The sequence below is a fragment of the Suricata suricatta genome, chromosome 17, assembly GCF_006229205.1.
Source record: "Suricata suricatta isolate VVHF042 chromosome 17, meerkat_22Aug2017_6uvM2_HiC, whole genome shotgun sequence".
Classification (NCBI taxonomy): Eukaryota; Metazoa; Chordata; class Mammalia; order Carnivora; family Herpestidae; genus Suricata; species Suricata suricatta.
The window spans coordinates 33,987,162-34,004,919 of NC_043716.1; the positions used below are offsets into that span (position 1 = coordinate 33,987,162).

The 17,758-nt window shown below is 53.5% G+C and overlaps 2 protein-coding genes across 3 annotated transcripts in view; both read left to right on the forward strand.

Moving 5' to 3' along the window:
- FAM117A (family with sequence similarity 117 member A) overlaps positions 1 to 4,574 on the forward strand; it is a 45,768-nt gene extending 41,194 nt beyond the window's left edge. For both annotated transcript variants that reach the window (XM_029927191.1, XM_029927192.1), the window contains exon 9: positions 3,329 to 4,574. In XM_029927191.1, the coding sequence (XP_029783051.1) occupies positions 3,329 to 3,629 (301 nt within the window). In that variant the 3' untranslated portion in view covers positions 3,630 to 4,574. The remainder of the gene's footprint in view (positions 1 to 3,328) is intronic.
- Positions 4,575 to 6,828: 2,254 nt separating this feature from the next.
- Positions 6,829 to 13,239, forward strand: SLC35B1 (solute carrier family 35 member B1). The gene is made up of 9 exons (XM_029928813.1): positions 6,829 to 7,099; positions 7,775 to 7,878; positions 8,445 to 8,575; positions 8,844 to 8,874; positions 9,675 to 9,832; positions 10,734 to 10,860; positions 11,545 to 11,651; positions 11,806 to 11,959; positions 12,989 to 13,239. The coding sequence occupies exons 1-9, from the start codon at positions 6,888 to 6,890 to the stop codon at positions 13,039 to 13,041; spliced, it is 1,077 nt and encodes a 358-aa protein (XP_029784673.1). The 5' UTR covers positions 6,829 to 6,887; the 3' UTR covers positions 13,042 to 13,239.
- Positions 13,240 to 17,758: the final 4,519 nt, after the last annotated feature.

Genomic DNA, 17,758 nt, shown 5'->3' on the forward strand with positions numbered 1-17,758 from the left:
CACCTCCCTGGTCCACTCTCAGTTGGGTCTTTATCCTAAGAGTCTCTTGTGGTTTGATTCCCTCTCTCCTCTTTACCGCCACCCCCCCCCCCAACTTCCCATTCTGATGTTGATGGATTTTTTTTATGTCTTTATTTTGAGAGAGATAGAAAGTGAGCAGGGGAGGGGCAGAGAGAGAAGGAGACACAGAATCTGAAACAGGCTCCAGGCTCTGAGGTGTCAGCACAGAACCCGACATGGGACTCAAACCCACTAACAGTGAGATCATGACCTGAGCCGCAGTCGGCCCGGATAACCAACTGAGCCACCCAGGCGCCCAATTGATTTCTTTACCACTGCTCCCTCCCATTAGCAGAGAGTGCCGAACCTTTCCACATGCCCCTTAGTAGGTACCCTAAGAGCTCATTTCATCCCACCACCAGCTTCATGGTCAGCGGGGCAGATTCTCAGGGAGATTTAGTCATGGTGTGTGAGCCAAGGTGAAGCCAGGACAGGGGTTGAGGCTTGAGAGCGCCATTTGCATCTTGGATAAGGGAGAGGACAGTCCGTGGCAGTGGCAGCGGGTACATCTATAGGCCGGAGTGGGAGTTACGGAAAAATCACAGCCCCCCCACCGGGGTTTTTGCTGCCAGCATTGCTGTGGCCTGGTAGCTCTCCAAGAACCCCGGGTCCTCGGGGCTGGTGTGGAGGAAGCAGGCCACCCCTCGCAGCTGAAGCAGGCCGGGCGCTCGGGCCTTCCCTGGTCCGCCTTATACTTGAGTAACTCCAAGCAGGGGTTGCTTGTGGAAATGAGGCTGGTGCCTGTCCTGATTCTTCCACAGACTCGTGATGCCAGCAGAGGTCTTCAGAGGCATCTCCTGCAGCTTCCTGTCCCTGCGTTAACGCTTTAAGAGAGGTGGTGACGCACTGATTTCTTTCCGGGGCGCCCTGGGATAGAAGTTATCGGCTCTCTGCGGCCCCTTTGTTGTTATCAACTTTTTAAAAAATTTACTTTATTTATTTATTTAATTAAAAAAAATTTTTTTAATGTTTTATTTATTTTTGATATAGAGAGAGACAGAGCATGAGAGAGGGAGGGGCATAGAAAGAAGGAGACACAGAACCGGAAGCAGGCTCCAGGTTCTGAGCTAGCTGTCAGCACAGAGCCCGATGCGGGGCTCGAACCTATGAGTGAGATCTGACCTGAGCTGAAGCCAGATGCTTAGAGCCACACAGGCGCCCCTATTATTTATTTTTTTAACCTTTATTCATTTTTGAGAGAGAGAAGGAACAGAGCGTGAGTGGGGGAGGGGCAGGGAGAGAGAGGGAGACACAGAATCTAAAGCGGACTCCAGGTTCTGAGCTGTCGGCACAGAGCCTGACATGGGGCTCGAACTCACAGACTGCAAGATCATGACCTGAGCTGAAGTGAGACACTGAACTGACTGAGCCACCCAGATGCCCCTATTATCAACTTTCCTATTGGGAAGTTCTCGTGTTTAGCAATTCCTTTGCCACATTCTCCTTTTCTTAGCTGCTGATCCTATAAGATGGCCTGGATTTCCCAGGGAGGAGACGGGGGAATCAAGCCCTTCAGGGTCATACTCTCATGTCCTTTGAGGGGTGCTTGGTCTCCTGGGTCACCATCCCCAAGTGTGCGTGCACACACCAATTCTTTTCAACCCTTCTTGGTCGGGGGTCATCCTGCTGCTGGGACTCCGCAGGGACCGCAGCCTTCCCGGACACACCCAGTGTGTGGATCTTCACCTCCTCTTCCACCTCTCGCTCTGTGCTCACCCCTGCCTTCCTCACATCTCACTCCTCTTCCTGGGTTTGGAATGATTAGAATTCTGCAGTTAGAATGCTCGTCAATTTACCACACTCTACACTGAGTGTATATATATTTAAAAAAAATTTTTTTTAATGTTTATTTATTTTAGAGAGACAGAGTGTGAGCAGGGGAGGGAGAGAGAGAGAGAGGTAGACACAGAATCTGAAGCAAACTCCGGGCTCTGAGCTGTCAGCACAGAGCCTCATGCAGGGCTCGAACCCACAAACTGCAGGATCATGACCTGAGCCGAAGTCAGACACTTAACTGACTGAGCCCTCAGGCGCCCCGAGTGTGCGTATATGTATTATACATAAAGGGGAAGGCAGTAGAGGGAATTGTGGTGAACAGAGCCTCCCTATCACACCACACTTGGTCTTCTCCCCAAGAGCCTTTATTTCACCCTCAAGCATGGCCGGACACTTGTTTTTTTTTTTTTTTTTTTTAATGTTTATTTTTGAGAGAGAGATTGAGAGGGAGAGGGATAGAGAGAGAGTGGGACAGAAGATCCAAAGCAGGCTCCGCACTGACAGCAGAAAGCCCAATGCGGGGCTCAAACTCACGACCCATGAGATCATGCCATGAGCTGAAGTTGGACGCTCAACCGACAGAGCCACCCAGGCGCCCCCCTCATCTTCTTTATCATAAGGATTCCTTACTCTAGGGCTCCCTGACCTCACTCCTTTTATCCATTTCCTCCACATGATCAAAAGGGTGGGGATGGTTCTTTCCACATGAAAGGTGAGACAGGCGGGTCAAGACCACATGGTGAGTTCGAGCCCAGACCTCCTATTAAGGTCAGGCCGCCTTCTCCAGATGGTTGTTACCCTTGCCTCTCAGCAAGGGCTTTAAAAAGTTACACCTTTCAAATGTGTTCAAGAATGAGATTCTTTAGGTCAGTAGATTTCAGTGGGGGACCTCTTTCCCCCGCTGGGGGCATTTGGCAATGTCAGGAAACAGTTTTGGTTGTCACGGCCTGGAGGAGGGGGTGCTCCTGGCACCTGGTGGTAGGGCCCAGGGATGCGGGTAGGCATCCTACAAGGCCCAGGACAGCTCCCCGCAACCAAGAATCATCCAGCCCCAAACGATAATAGTGCCGTTGCTGAGAAACCCTGCTTTAGGCTCCAAAAAGTTTCAGAACCTCATTTTGCCTGGGTCTCTGCTTTCAAGCAAGTGGACACTGCTTACTGACAAAACCTCTCAAATTAAAAGATCCCTTGGTTTCCTCTCTGCAAATCCCATCGTGAGGAAGTTTTCCTTCCTGTCTATAGCTTCAATCCCTCCCTGTTTCTAGCTGAAGGAGATTTCCTGTTGTTTAGCCCTATTCCTAATAAATGGAGAGCTAAGGGCCTAAAGACAGGTTGTGGATCAGTAACCTGTAGTTTTCTCTCCAACTCACAGTCCCGTTTGAGCAGAGACCCAGCTCCCCTCCTCCCCTGATGCCAGGACAGCTCCCGTCCCTTTCTCACTGGCTGTTTCTCTCCCTGTGTGTGTCTGTCTGTCTGTCTCTCCATCCTCCAGGTCCCCAGGCCCTGACCTGGCCTTCCTGACTTCCTGCCCTGACAAGAACAAAGTCCATTTCAACCCGACCGGCTCGGCCTTCTGCCCCGTCAGCCTGATGAAGCCCCTCTTTCCCAGCATGGGCTTCATTTTCCGTAACTGCCCTTCGAGCCCGGGGGCCCCCCTCCCCCCGGCCAGCCCCAGGCCCCCACCTCGGAAGGATCCAGAGGCCACCAAAGCGTCCTCGCTGCCGTTCGAGCCGTGGCAGCGTGCCCCGCCATCAGAAGAGCCCGTGCTTTTCCAGAGTTCCCTGGTGGTCTGAGGGCCCCGGCCCCGCCACTTTGCCATGAGACCAGTGCCTTGGTGGCAGGCCCCTCCCTAGCTCCCCTGAGGTGGGGGGGTGAAGGAGCCCTTCCCTTCTGGCCTTCGAGCACTTTCAGTTATCGTGTCAAAGCCCCGGGTCCTCTTTCTGATGGACACCGGCCCCTCTGGATGTGAGGGGACCCGCCTTCTCCACTAGCAGCTGGGCAGCTCACAAGCCACACCAATGTTCTTGCCGCCTCTCTCCCTTGGTGGATCACTCACCCAGAAGATCTTGGGTCCCCCGCCCCTGGGTGTGAGGCCAAAGGGCTGTATGTGGCGCCCTTGACCTTGTCATGGAGCAAGGTGGCCATGATTGAGGGAGAGGAGACCCCGCAGATTCCCTTCCCTCTCCCCCGCAGCCATGGAGGAGGAGACGTGAAGATAGATTATCCCCCCCTCCCCCACCATGCCTCCCTCTCTTGAGAGGAGCCGACCAAAGCAGCCCTCAGGGGCCAGAACAGATGACCAATCCAGCTGTTGCCAGTGGCAGGAACCAAGCGTTTTCCCAGGTGGCGTTTTTATCTCGCTTTCACCCTAAGATTGTCTTAGGCAGCGGCCCAGCTTGCCCAGCCCCAGGTGGGCAGCAGGGGAGAGGGACAGCTGGCATTCTTCCAGGTGGCAAGGGGCGGCTCTACCCGCCTCCACCTGTCCCAGGACTGGGTTGGATTAGAAAAATGCCTATTTTTCTTGTATCAATGTAGAAACTCTATTTTCTCCCAAAGACACTATTTTTGCAGCTGTTTGAAGTTTGTATATTTTCCGTACTGCAGAGCTTACACGAAACTGAAGAAGAATGTTTAATGTTCAAGTTTTCTTATCCTGTGTTTAGAAGTTTTTTGTTGTTTTGTTTTTTTGTTTTTTTGCAGATCTTGGTGTTAATAGACCAAATAAATAAGTATTCCCAGCAGCCTGAGGTTCTGTTAGACATGGTTTGGGGGGAGGGAACGGGATAGAGATCGAAGGTTCCGAATTGATCATTTCATGCCAAGAGGGATCTTTATTCCACACATGACGTGGCTGTGGGTGTCGTATGGACAAACAGAGTTCCTGTCCTCGGGTCACTGAGCTTGGATTGCAAGCAGCAGGTCCACGGAAAGGCTGTCCAGAGTGAAGAGTGTGGTGGAGGTGGGGTGAAGGAGTCGTGGGGAAGCCCTTTATATTTGGATGCTCCCTAGAGAGCGTGGGTTTCAGAGAGGAAGTGAGGGTCACCAAGTTAGACATTGTGGGTGCTCCTTGCGTCGGCAAGGGGAACAAGACCAGGGAATGGCAATCGGGTTGAAACCCTTGGCCCAGTTTCAGGGAAGCTTTAGCTTTTCTGGAGCATTCTTTCCCTCTTGTGAGTGCCAACAGCACAGAGGGGTCTGTGTCTCAGCTTTATCATGCTGCACCTTTAAGAGCTCAGAGGCTTGGAGGGGAAACAGGAATAACGACCCCAACATTGCGATGGCACTGGGCGATTTACAAACCTTACCACCGGATGTGAGGTCCCCACTGTAAGGGTGGAAAGTTGACTACCCCAAGGGCAGTCCTACTAACTACGATCACATCTATCTTGTAAGACTTCAAGACAACCTGCTAAGGCAGGCTATCCCTGTAGGTAAGTAAGGATCAGAAACTCTATTAAGTAAGTGCTTGACGTAAAATCTTACCGAGATATCCCAACACCACAAAGGGTGAGAGAAATGGGGTAAATCCCAGTGTACTGATGAGAGAAAGACAGAAAGGTTGTATAACTTTGCCCCAAAGGCACAGATACAAAGTGGGGGAGCTAAGACTGGGAAGCAGACCATCTGAATCCGGTACCCATGCTTCTAACCACAGCGCTCTCCTGCTTGTTATTATTTCCCCATTAATTTCAGATGAGGAAACTTGACTCAGAGGTCAAGAGACTTGTTTGAAGGCCCAGCTGGTGAAGAGGCTGGGCGGGGACTGGAACCCAGGTCCCTCACTCCAGCCACTGCTCACTGCTCTGGAATCACAGGCTAATTTAGTAGAATGAGTCAAAGGGCGAGAGAGAAAATGGGGGGAGGGCGCCCTCATTAATAGCAAGGAGATGGGTTTGAGGACAGACCCCATCTTCTTTCTCTCCCCCCTCCCCCCAAATGATGTTTGGCCTTCCCCCAAAGCCTCAGTGAGTCAGGCCCGGAGCCATGGGTGTGGTGCTGCCCCGAGTTTCCTTCCTTTGCCTGAGGCTGTGCCAAGGCAGTGGGCTGTTAGAAGCAGGGAAGGAGCCTCTACCCAGATAGCAGCCCAGAGTCATTGACTAAGTGGGACTTGGGGGTTGTATTGGAGAGTCCTGGGGCCTTGTCCTGGCTCTTGGTGCCAGCAGGTGGAGGCCCAACACTTGGGTGAGAGGGGGGGTCCAAAATGGAGGTCATTCATGGGAAAGACTGGAGGGCAGCAGGCCCACTGTTGGTCGTGTATAAGGCCTTGGAGAAAATCCACTTCGGTAAGCCTCCATTTCCATCCCCAGGATGTGAGAAAGTACGATCAGGGTTGAGAAGGTGTCATGACGAATAATGCCTTAAACTCACACAACACACTTCACAGCATGTGAGACACTTTCACAAACCCCAGTTCATTTGGTCCTCAGAACAGTTAAGAGGCGATAAGGTGGCTCTTACTAATTGAGGCTGGGGAAACTGCGGCTTGGCCCAGAGACAACTCTCGGAGGTTAATCCACCTGGAAGCTGCCTGATATGCTCTGGAAGGGAAGACCGCTCTCAAAACGCCCGTCTTCGGGCAGAGGCGCTGACGCGGGTCAGCGACTAGGGGGCGCTGAGGTTCCACTGAGACTTTCCTGGCGTTAGGACCCAGCGGAAGCCTCGCCGCTGACTAGGAAAGCGACGGTGGGATTTGCCCAGCGGACCGCTACTCGCTTCCCACTCACCTGTCTGCGCGCCGCGCAGCCAATTGCTGACCTCCACATCCTCATGCGTCATCACTCCCCGCCCGCCTAGCTCCTAGGCCATCCCGTCGAGCTCCGGGTCGCAGCTGTCCTCGGAGTTGCCTGATCGGAAGAGCTCGAGTTCAAGGAATTAACTTTGGCGCGGCTGGCTGTCTTGGCCACCAGGGACGAAGCCGAGGTCCCAGGGCGGATTTCCGTTCTTTGGGAACGGTTTCTGGGTCCCGAGGTGTTTCCCCTTCGGAGGCCCTGAACCGGCAGCTCCGGCGGTGGCTGCTGGGGCCTGCTGAGCCGCGGTCGCATGCAGCTCCTATGAGGCCCCTGTCGCCGGTCGGCGATGTCCGGCTGGAGTTGTCTCCGTCGCCGCCGCTGCCGCTGCCGGCTGTGAGCGGGTCTCCGGTCGGGTCGTCCGGGCGTCTCATGGCCGCTAGCAGCTCCCTGGTGCCCGACCGGCTGCGCCTGCCGCTCTGCTTCCTCGGCGTCTTTGTCTGCTATTTCTACTATGGGATCCTGCAGGAAAAGATGTGAGCAGATCCCCGGGGCTGGAGCGCACGCTTGACCCTCCTCTCTCCCGCCCCTGACCCGGGTGTTCCCTCGTGCCTTTCCTCCCCGCCCCCCGACCCTTTTGCAGCCGCGCCTGAGCCGGCTTAGATTTCCAAAACGCCAAAGTTGGTCTCCGGATTCTCGGGACCTGGTTCGTTTTCCTTCCCTTGTGTGTCTTCCTTTTGCATCTAAAGGCCTGAGTTTTACAGGCTGAGAATTCTACCAACACACAGGTTTCCGTGCCTGTGCCGCCCCCTCTCTGGTACTTGGAGAGGGTTGCAGACCGAGGGTTCTTTGGCCCTCGGCTCTGCTGCGGTAGCTCAGATCCCTTCATCTTGCTGCTTGGGGTGCCTCGTCTCACCGTCTGATGTTCCACGTTTCCTCTAGCGCCATCCCTTACGGCTATTCTCCCCCCAGTCTGCGGGATTAGCAGGCCGGGATGTCTGGTTTCGAGACCCAGTAAAATCAGCCCCTCTTGAGAATGAGGCCAGAGATCCTTACCAAACTGCCCCCTTCATCCAGAGAAGCAAGATCATTTTAAAGCTCTCTGTGGCCCTGGACATATTAGATGACACTGAGAGGGAAACGCACTAATTCCTTTCCTTTTTTCTCTGTTGTTGTTGTTGTTGTTTTCCCGATCTTCATTTCATTCTCAGAACAAGAGGAAAGTATGGGGAGGGAACCAAACAGGAGACATTCACTTTTGCCTTAACTTTGGTCTTCATCCAGTGTGTGATCAACGCCGTGTTTGCCAAGATCTGTGAGTACTCGCATTGTAATCCGTTGTGTGCCCCCTCGGTATCCACCTTTTGAGGCTTGCCTCTCAAGACTCCCGCCCTCTTTAGGACTTTCACAGCCTCTGTTCAGTGTACAAAACTGATGGCGTTGGAATGGGGCAAAACCCTATTTCCTTACATTAGACCAACTTCTGAGTCAGAAATGTGCAGAGAATGGGTCTTCTGTGTTCCACATCCCACTGAGAATCCTTCCTTTCTTTTTTTTCTTTTTCCCTTTGATTTTCTTTAGGTGTCAGCTTCAAACATGTGTTGAGCTTCTCTCTTTGTTCCCTGGGGGCTGCAGCAGGGCAAACTAGTCCCTTGAACTGAACGCGCCCCCGCCCCCTTCCCTGCTCTGCATGTGGTCTTGTTTTAGGCAAAGGTGAGACTGGAGAGCTTAATCTTCAGAGGTTTCCCAGTCTAAGAAGACAGAAATACCTTGTGCTGCTCATTATCTGACAGGTTCCTTTCATGTGGCCTCAGCTTTTGCTCAGTAGTCTGTCCTGGGCCCACCAGGGTTCTCTCTCACATGTTTTTTGTCTTCTCCCAGTGATCCAGTTTTTTGACACTGCCCGTGTGGATCGCACTCGGAGCTGGCTCTATGCCGCCTGTTCTGTCTCCTATCTGGGCGCCATGGTCTCCAGCAACTCAGCGCTACAGTTTGTCAACTATCCGACTCAGGTGACACCTCAGGGTGGGAAGAGGGTTGGCTCAGCGGTTGTGTGAAAAAAGCGAAGGATTCTTTGCTCGGGTCTGTGACTCAAACAACGAGAGAGCGGGTTGGAGACGTTCAGAGGGCAAAGAACCAGAGACCCGAGGCTTAGTGGTGGCGGGGTGGCCACGACAGGCTGCGGTTTCTGCCTCGGGCCCCATCGTCGCCCACCCTGATGTCGCACAGTGCCTGGCACGTCACCGATGCTCAGATATTTTTTGCTGAATTTAATTTCAGGTCCTTGGTAAATCCTGCAAGCCAATCCCAGGTAAGCAGAAGAAGATGGTCCCCCATCTATCATCCTCGCTCTTCCTGTAGTGAGCCCTTTGCTCCTCTCTCCTCTGCTCCTCCTGCGAGCTTCGGGTTTGTGGCCCCATCTCAGCTGGCCTCAGAGCCCTCCCTCTGTCCCTTCCCGCTGCCATCCTGTCAGCCGCATCACTTCCTGTGGTGTCGGGTGTGCATGAGCTAGAGGCTGACCTAGTCTACTTCTTGTGCCAGTCATTTTGATGTCCTGTGTGTTTATGCAGTCATTAAACTCCCTAAATCCTGTTTGGTTGTGGGGGTTTTTTTGTTTAGTTTTTTGGGAGAGAGAAAACGTGAGGAGGGGAGGGGCAGAGAGAAAGAGAGAGGAGAATGTTAAGCAGGCTTCATGCTCAGGGCGGAGCCTGACTCGGGGCTCCATCTCACCACCCTGGTCATGACCTGAGCCAAAATCAAGAGTTGGATGCTCAACGGACCGAGCCACCCAGGCGCCCCCTCTAAATCCCATTTTGATTGTCAGTTTCTTTCTCTAAATCTCAGTCTTCTCTCCTGTCCCCACCCTTGCCCTGTTTCTTCTTGGACCTTTCACCTTTGTTCTCTGCCATTTCCCTGCCTTATACCCTTTGTCCCCCCTGCTGCTCAGTCATCTCTATCTGGGAGCCAGCCTTGCACCTTCCTCGTACGTCTGTAGGCCTGCCTCCTCAGACGTTGTTTTCTCCCGTGAATCTTTCCTTGGTTCTAAGAGAAGAGTGGTGGGCTCATCAGTTCCTGTGGGCACCTGAGTTTTCCACTGTTTCTTCCCTGTAGTCATGCTCCTTGGAGTTACCCTCTTGAAGAAGAAGTACCCGATGGCCAAGTACCTGTGTGTGTTGCTAATTGTGGCTGGAGTGGCCCTTTTCATGTACAAACCCAAGAAAGTAGTTGGGATAGAAGAACACACAGTTGGCTACGGAGAGCTGCTTCTGGTACGTGAGCCTCGTGGGAAGGGCAGCCTTTCCCAGTTGTCACAACTACGGAGGACCTCCACCTGGGGTTATACGTCTTGAGAGAGCTCGAGATGCTCCATGCCCCCCACTTGTAGTCCTTGCCTCCTGCTCCATGGCCCCTGGCTCTGCCAGGGCCATCGCGGGAAGCCTGAAATATTTACCCGCAGCTCAGCTCTCCTGGGGTGGGGAGGACTCTGAGGCCTGCATTTAAATACTGGTGCAGGGCCAGCTCGACCTGAGAGCAACAGGGATAGTGTGTCTCTCACTGGCCTTTCTGAGAAACCTGGAAGCCAGAGTTCAACTAAAAATACAGTAACCGTTGCTTACTGTGTATTAGGCATTCTTCCTGGTGGTTTACGTATTCCTTGGTTAATTTTTACAACAATAACCTTATAACATGTAGCATTCTCTCTGTTTTCCCTATGAAGGAAGTGAGACGCAGAGAGTTTAAGTCACTTGCCATGGTCACACAATTATTAATGGCCAGCTCTGCCCAGGATTCTGGGCATGCCGGGCCTAGATTTCCTTTCCTTACCGTAGTGAAAAACATGTGCAGCACCACAACATGTTCCCGGCCCCTGTACATGAAGCTTCGTGGCATTGTGTTGGGAAGTGGTAGGCTTCCCATCCTGCTCTAATTCGGTGATCACTGGTGTGGCTCCGATAGGCTGTCATTCTAGCGCCTGGATGTAGGGGGAGGATCGAACAAGCATGATCTCTCCCAACCCTCCACCCATGATCCAATGGCAGCGTTTTTGTTGTGAGGACTCTGTTGTAAGGCAGCGGCTTTGCAAGGAGGCTCAGAAAAACTGAGTGCCATGTCCTGGGGTGGGTGTGGGGCCTGCTGGCCTCCCTGCACGGTGCACCCTCTCTTTTCCAGTTACTGTCTCTGACCCTGGATGGACTGACAGGTGTCTCCCAGGACCACATGCGGGCTCATTACCAAACGGGCTCCAACCACATGATGTTGAACATCAACCTCTGGTCGACCCTGCTGCTGGGAGCTGGTAAGGAGCGCCTTTCTCTTCTGTTCGCGTATCACCAGAGGGCAGACCACCCTCCTCCAGTCGATCCCTAGCGCAGAAGCCAGTGCCACCTTTGCCCAGGCCAAGGGCCTTCCTTGGCTCAGAGATGCCCTTCTGTCCGAGCCCCCGAGAAGCCTTCCTGCAGAAACCCGCCCAGCAGGCTGTGTTTGCTCCTCCCCGCACAATCAGGGGTAGGTCATGGGGGTGCTGGAGAGAGAGGTGAGGCGCAGACTGGGTGTAGTTCGAACATGAACACATTTGCTTTTAAATCAGCACTTCCTGACCTCTTTCGGAAATCCGGACCCACGTGGGAAGTTTTTTCGTACAGCACGGTGGGCTTACCCAAGGAGGCTGCTGATGGCTGGAGGGGACCAGTGCTGGGGGCTGCCTCGAGCTGGGGGCGTGGGGGTCAGTATCTCCCCACCGTCTGAGGATCTCTGATTCCAGTTCCTTTGGCAGAAGTGCCGAATTCATTCCCAAGCCACTCTTTGGAGAGTCTTTAGTTAGTTTCTCCGATCCGAAAACGAGGAGGATGCCTGATGGCAGTGCAGACCTTTTCCACGCATTCCCTTGGGGAGTCCTTCAGTGGGCTGTGCACGGACACGCACACCGGTGCATGCACATGATGCACACATGCGCCACTCACCCCCAGACGTCTTTCTCTAGGAATCCTGTTCACGGGGGAGCTCTGGGAGTTCCTGAGCTTTGCCGAGAGATACCCTACCATCATCTACAACATCCTGCTCTTTGGTCTGACCAGCGCCCTGGGTCAGGTGAGCGTGTCAAGATGGCGTGGCCTCCCTAAGAGAGACGGACCTGGCTGGGGCACGGGGGCGGCAGACCGAGCCCCGACGGCCCGTCACAGACTCCCGACCCTGTGGCGGAGCCCCAGGAGCCCAGCTGACGCTGCTCTCTTGGTCTCTCTAGAGCTTCATCTTCATGACGGTTGTGTATTTTGGCCCCCTGACCTGCTCCATCATCACTACAACTCGGAAGTTCTTCACCATCCTGGCCTCTGTGATCCTCTTCGCCAACCCCATCAGCCCCCTGCAGTGGGTGGGCACCGTGCTGGTGTTCTTGGGTGAGTGCGCCGCGGAGCAGGCCCCTGGGGCACGCAGGGCGGCCGTGACAGTGCTTGGGATATGTTTTCCCCTGAAATGTCTCTTGACGAAATCTATTTTGTTATTTTAGAGACCACATTTTTTTATTAAATTTTTCATGTTCTTATTTATTTTTGAGAGAGAGAAAGACAAAGTGAGCAGGGGAGGGTCAGAGGGAAAGGGAGACACAGATTCTGAAGACAGGCTCCAGGCTCTGAGCTAGCTGTCCGCGCAGAGACTGATGCGGGGCTCAAACCCATGAACCGCGAGATCATGACCTGAGCCAGAGTCAGACACTTAACCGGCTGAGCCACCCAGGAGCCCTGAGACCACATTTTTGAAAGAGGAAGGGAAGCATTGCCTCTAATCCACCCGTCCTGATGAACGTGTCGTCTTAGTGATATTCCTCCAGTGACTCGAGTTTCCTCAGACACTGAACAGGACAAAATTATGACATGTACTCCCTACTACTAGGTGCCACTGTGGATGGGCTGAGACCACTAGCCAAGACGTTTTTGACCTTTCTTCTTTTAGTTTTACTGCATTTCATTATACATATGTAATTATTGGCATCTTGGTTATTTGTTTTTCATTTGATGCCATACTTCTTTTTCTCTGAGGGAACCCAATAAAACCACTGTTTGCGAGTCAGTTTTATTTATTTATTAAAAAAGATTTTTTGATTGTTTTTATTTATTTTAGAGATAGAGACAGCATGAGCAGTTGAGGGTCAGAGAGAGAGGGAGACACAGAATCTGAAGCAGGCTCCAGGCTCTGAGCTGTCAGCACAGAGCCTAACATAGGGCTTGAACTCCCGAACTGTGAGACCATGAACTGCGCTGAAGTTGGACACTTAACTGACTGAGCCACCCAAAGTCAGTTTTATTTAAAGCTCCCAATTCTGAGGGGCGTGAAGGCTGACTTTCCCCTCCCTTCCCCCTACTCTCAAAAATCATTGGCAGGATTCCTTACTCCTCACAAATCTAAGCCTACCTTCTCCCTTCCTTTAGGTCTCGGTCTTGATGCCAAGTTTGGGAAAGGCACCAAGAAGACGTCCCACTAGGAACAGAGAGACTACCTCCACTTCAAGAGTATTTAAGTTATTATCTCAACTACGGACATCTCTTGGGCAAACGGGCACAATAGGGAAAAACGACTGAGTTCCAGTCTGGGGTTTTTTTGTTTTGTTTTGTTTTCGGTTTTTTAAGAAAAGGAAGCCAAATCATGTATTCTGAAAAAAAGCACTTGGATTTTAACAAGACCGAGTTGGTGGCTTCTGTTCCCGGTGACCTGGAGCACAGCCTAGAGCACAGAAGAGAGAGCGGAGGGGCAGAGCTGGCACTCCTTGCCCAGGCTCCCCCTTGGGCGTAGGTGCCCCGGTTGGGTGGCTAATTCTCCCCACCCGGCGCCCGAGCCTTGCCGGATGGAGCGTCCATAGCTTTGCAGTTGTGGTTGGGGCCTCTGCTCCCACAGGTGACAGTCTGACCGTCTCAACATGCCAGGACAGGGGGCTGGCTGTTAGAGCCAGAGAATGGGAAAGTCACTGTAGCTCTTCAAGCTCCACTGGGCAGATATTTCTTTAAGAATTCCAGATTTACCCTTTCCTCCAAGAAACCTTTCTCGAGTCAGTGGGGGGTGGGGGGAAATGAGCCCAGAGCCACAGTCTGTGTTTTTATTCACGTTTCCCCCGCCGCCTCCCCTTCAGCCAGAGCTCACGTGAGCCCAGAGTGGGACCCGGCATGTGTATCGTGAACAGCTTGGGAAGGTCGCTTCCCTGCCTCCATCCCCTGCGTCTGTCCTCCGTCCACCTGGTCCCTGCCTGGGGAGGCCGGATTAATCCTCTTCCCCCGTGCTCTTCAGCCGCTAAAAAACGTTGCGGGCCTCTGCCGCTGTGGCTGTGCCAAGGTGCCCCCCATGCCAGCCTCTGCCTGTTGAAAGGGACGCAGGCAGAAGGCGTGGTGGCTGGGGCCTGGCACGGGGCCTCTGTCAAGTTTCCTGGGTGGCAGCGGGGGGGAGAAGGCGGAGCATGGAGCAGAGCCACCTGCCCGCTGCTGCCTCCAGAGTTGGAAACCGCAATCCTCCACGGACCCAACTTTACACATGAAAGTGCATCTCCACCAGCTGCAACTTTCACTCCATCTGTTCAGCAGCGCCAGCCCCTCGGCTCTCCAGATGGGAGCCCAGCCTCCTTCCTGAGCGGCTGCCTTGCCACCCCTACCCAGCCTTTCAAGCCAGCCTCACTTGCCCTCATGTCGCTCTCTGGGGGCCCTGGTGTCGCTGCAGCTCGGCCCCCAAAGGCCCCCTCTCATTCTGAACTCCTCCCTGAGAGAAGAGGCCTTAAGTACATCTGACCGTACTTCCTTCTCCACCCCTTACCCCCACCACTCTTTTTTTATTTTTCATCCCAGAATTTGTCTCAACTTGTTCCCCAGACTGATGGTCCTTCCAGACTGTCTTCTGTGGATTGGATAGGTGGTCGGAGCATGTGACCGGGGCCAGGAACCTACAGGCGAGCCACGCGTGGGCCTGTCTTCCCAGCCATCGGACCAATCCCCTCCACCTCCAGCCGCTGCCCTGCCCAGCCAGCCGCCTCGGAGATGCCTAATACGAGGCACCAAGGGCAAGACAGCATTCTGGGCAGGCAGCGTGGCCCTCACCGGCCGCCGCAGCAAGTCCGTCCTACCTACTGTGCACGAGAGCCCCGACCTGGCCTCTCCACTCAGTCCCAACTGTCCAGCAAACCCGCCCCTCCCCTATGCCACCTACTGTCAACTTGCTGGGAGATCAAAGCTGAGCAGGACTGCACTTACCCTCTGGCGGGGGGGGTGTGGGGGGGGTCACAGCCTCCTGGGGAGATAGGTAAACAAATCGTTGCATCTCAGACATGCAGAGTGAACAGCGAAGTGTCTGGGCAAGGTGAGGCTTGAGCCTGAGAGCGTGGGAAGATGAAAGGGGGAGGGAATGGAGCCAAGCGGGAAATGGGGTTTTAAAATGCCTGCCCTGCCCACCCCCCACGCTCCTGCCTTCAGTCGATTCAAGTGGGAGCAGTGGCTCTGCGCTGAGCCGTCGTTCAGCTCAAGTGGGACGGAGGTGAAGATGCGGCGTGAGCTGCCGGTGTGTTGGGGGGTTGGGGGGGCTGCCTGCCTACAGGATTGCAGGAGCCGGGCACACCAAGGTAGACCGAGGTCGGCAACGTTCTGTTCAGGCTGAGAATGTGAAATACCAGACAAGTTGTAACAAAAGTGTTGTTGATCGCTAACCCCGGGCAGCCCTGTGCCTCCGGTTTCCAAAGATCAAAGGACTTGCGTCTACAGTTAATTCCCAGCTATGTGCGGAAGGGAGTGAGCCAGCACACACGTTTCCCCAAACACTGTGTTTTCAGTTGGGGGCGTACTGTACTTAGGCCTATTTTGGGCAAGCCATCAGGTGTCGACCTCCTGAGTTGTTTGTGCTCAGGCCGGTGGCAAAGTGGTTTGGCCATTTCCTGGACACCTCGGAGCCTAGGGCAAGGGGAGTGACCCGTCAGATCAGGGGTAAAAACCTGGGGAAGGCTGTTCTGGAATTAAACATTAAAAGAAAGGAAGCTTCTATGTTGTTTTTTTCAAGGGGCGAGAAGGGGCACTCCTTCGGTCGAGGCACTGAGGCATGGCTGATGTGTTTTCTCACAGCCCTGTGACAGCCTTACAGAGAGGACTGGGCGAGCACCTGTCCCTTCCAGAGCTGGAGAAACAAGTTAGGGAAGGCTGAATGACCTGCGATAGGTCCTCAGATATGAGGACAAGTTTGGGAAGGCAGGTCTTGTGCCTGAGAGATGAACTAGAACTCAAGTTCCCCAAGTCCTAGTTGCGTCTTGGCCCTGTGCCCTCCGGCGGGCAGGGAGCCGAGCTCCCCGGGAGGCCCATTGCCTCTGCCATCTGGTCCCGCCAGTCGGTGGGACAGGCTGCACATGTTATGAGTCGGTGGTGCAGGTCACTTTCTCCAGATGCCGAGGCGGAGAAATCATCCTGGGTCTCCGGGATCGTCAAGCCCTTCCCACCGAGGACGCACCAGCTGCCCTCAGGAGCCACGGTCTCCAAGATTTATTGAACTCCTTTCCCCAAGCTCTTTAGCGCCTGAAAATGTGCCTTTCCGACACTCCTGGGGGAGAGCTGAGGCCGGGGCAGGTCTCCCCACGTTTGGAATAGGGAGCCGGAAGCCCACCAAAGTGCATCAGTGGGAAAACCCACGAACCCCGGAAGGCAGGGCCCGGAAGCCAGCCTGTACTCCCCACATGTCAGGTCGGCGAGCAAAGCCAGCAGTTCCCAGCTCTTTTGGATTTCCTGGTCCAGCCGAATGTCCAAATAATTTTGCAGGCCCACAGAGGTGTTTTAATTTTTTTTCTAAGTAAGGACATTTGAAAAACCAAACTAATAGCACTGCGATGGCTTATCATAAGACACTTTCACTCCAGAAAAGTTTAGGAAAAGCTATCTACCTGACAGTAAAGGACTCTTCTTCCCAAGAAATTATAGTTGGAAATCATACCACAACGTAGATGAGATAATTTTTTTTAAGTCTTTGGACAATTATTTACTTTTGAGAGACAAAGAGCATAAGCAGGGGAGGAGGAGAGAGAGAGGGAGACACAGAATCCAAACCAGATCCAGGCTCTGAACCGTCAGCACAGAGCCCGATGTGGGGTTGAACCCATGAACCATGAGATCATGACCTGAGCCAAAGTTGGACACTTAACTCACCGAGTCTCCTACAAGCCTCCCTAAAATTTTTTAATCGAAGGAAACATCCAACATAAAATACTACCCTATAGTAATACATCGTAGGTAATGTCATTATGACTGTTCGATCAGTCCACCTTGGTTGGGGGCTGTACTCCACGAGGCTGCCCACGGACACCGGAAGGTCACACATGCCGAGCAAGCTAGAAGCAACCTGCAGCGAGCTTTCACATCATCTCGAACATTCTGAGAGCATCTGAAAACAACACCCCCCTGACCTGGGCCTCTCTGCCTTCCTTCTCTGGGGCCAGGAGGAGAGCAGGCTGTGGGGGGTCAGGGAGCTTTCCAGAAAAGGCTGTAGGAGAGAGGCTTGGCACCCTGCTCCAAGATCCACTCCCCAACTATTCCAGCCGTGGCTTCATTCCCCCAGCTCACAGCGCCCGGAGTTTTACTCTGAAAGGTTTTAACCTACTGCTGAAGGCCAGTTTCTGATGAGCATCATCCTTAGGCTGGGAACCAGTAGGCTATGGCTGCCGTGACAGGGGGGTGGGAGGGGAGACAGAGAGGGTCTTGGAATAGGAAGTGATCTCAGACAGTGCCTTCCACCCTGCTGAGGCACAAGTCCACCAGGGCGGGTTGGTTTGCTGTCCAAATATGCTGGATTCCCTGTTATTTCTGGGAGAGGTGGAGGAGGGAAGAGGTCCAAGGCCTTTACTGAGGGGAGGGACGGACTGCCTCTTCCTGCCCACTTCTGTGGTTTGTCACGGTATGTGGGTGGCCAGAGCTAGCACAAGCGCGACGTTTTAGTTAGGTTCTCAGTGGACACCGTTTCCTCCTACGCAGGATCTAGAACTACCTCGATGAGACCACAGCCCGAGAAGGGAAGTGTCACTCATGCGAAGGTTTGGAACTCCCTGAAATTTTATGCAAAAGCGTTATGTAAATGTGTGTGTGTGTGCGCAAGCTCATAATGACGCTAGTGCTCACACCTAGGTCAAGCCAGTAGGTTCATTTTCCTGTAACGAGTCCACAGCTCTCTTCAGATTCTCAAAGGGGTTCGTGCAC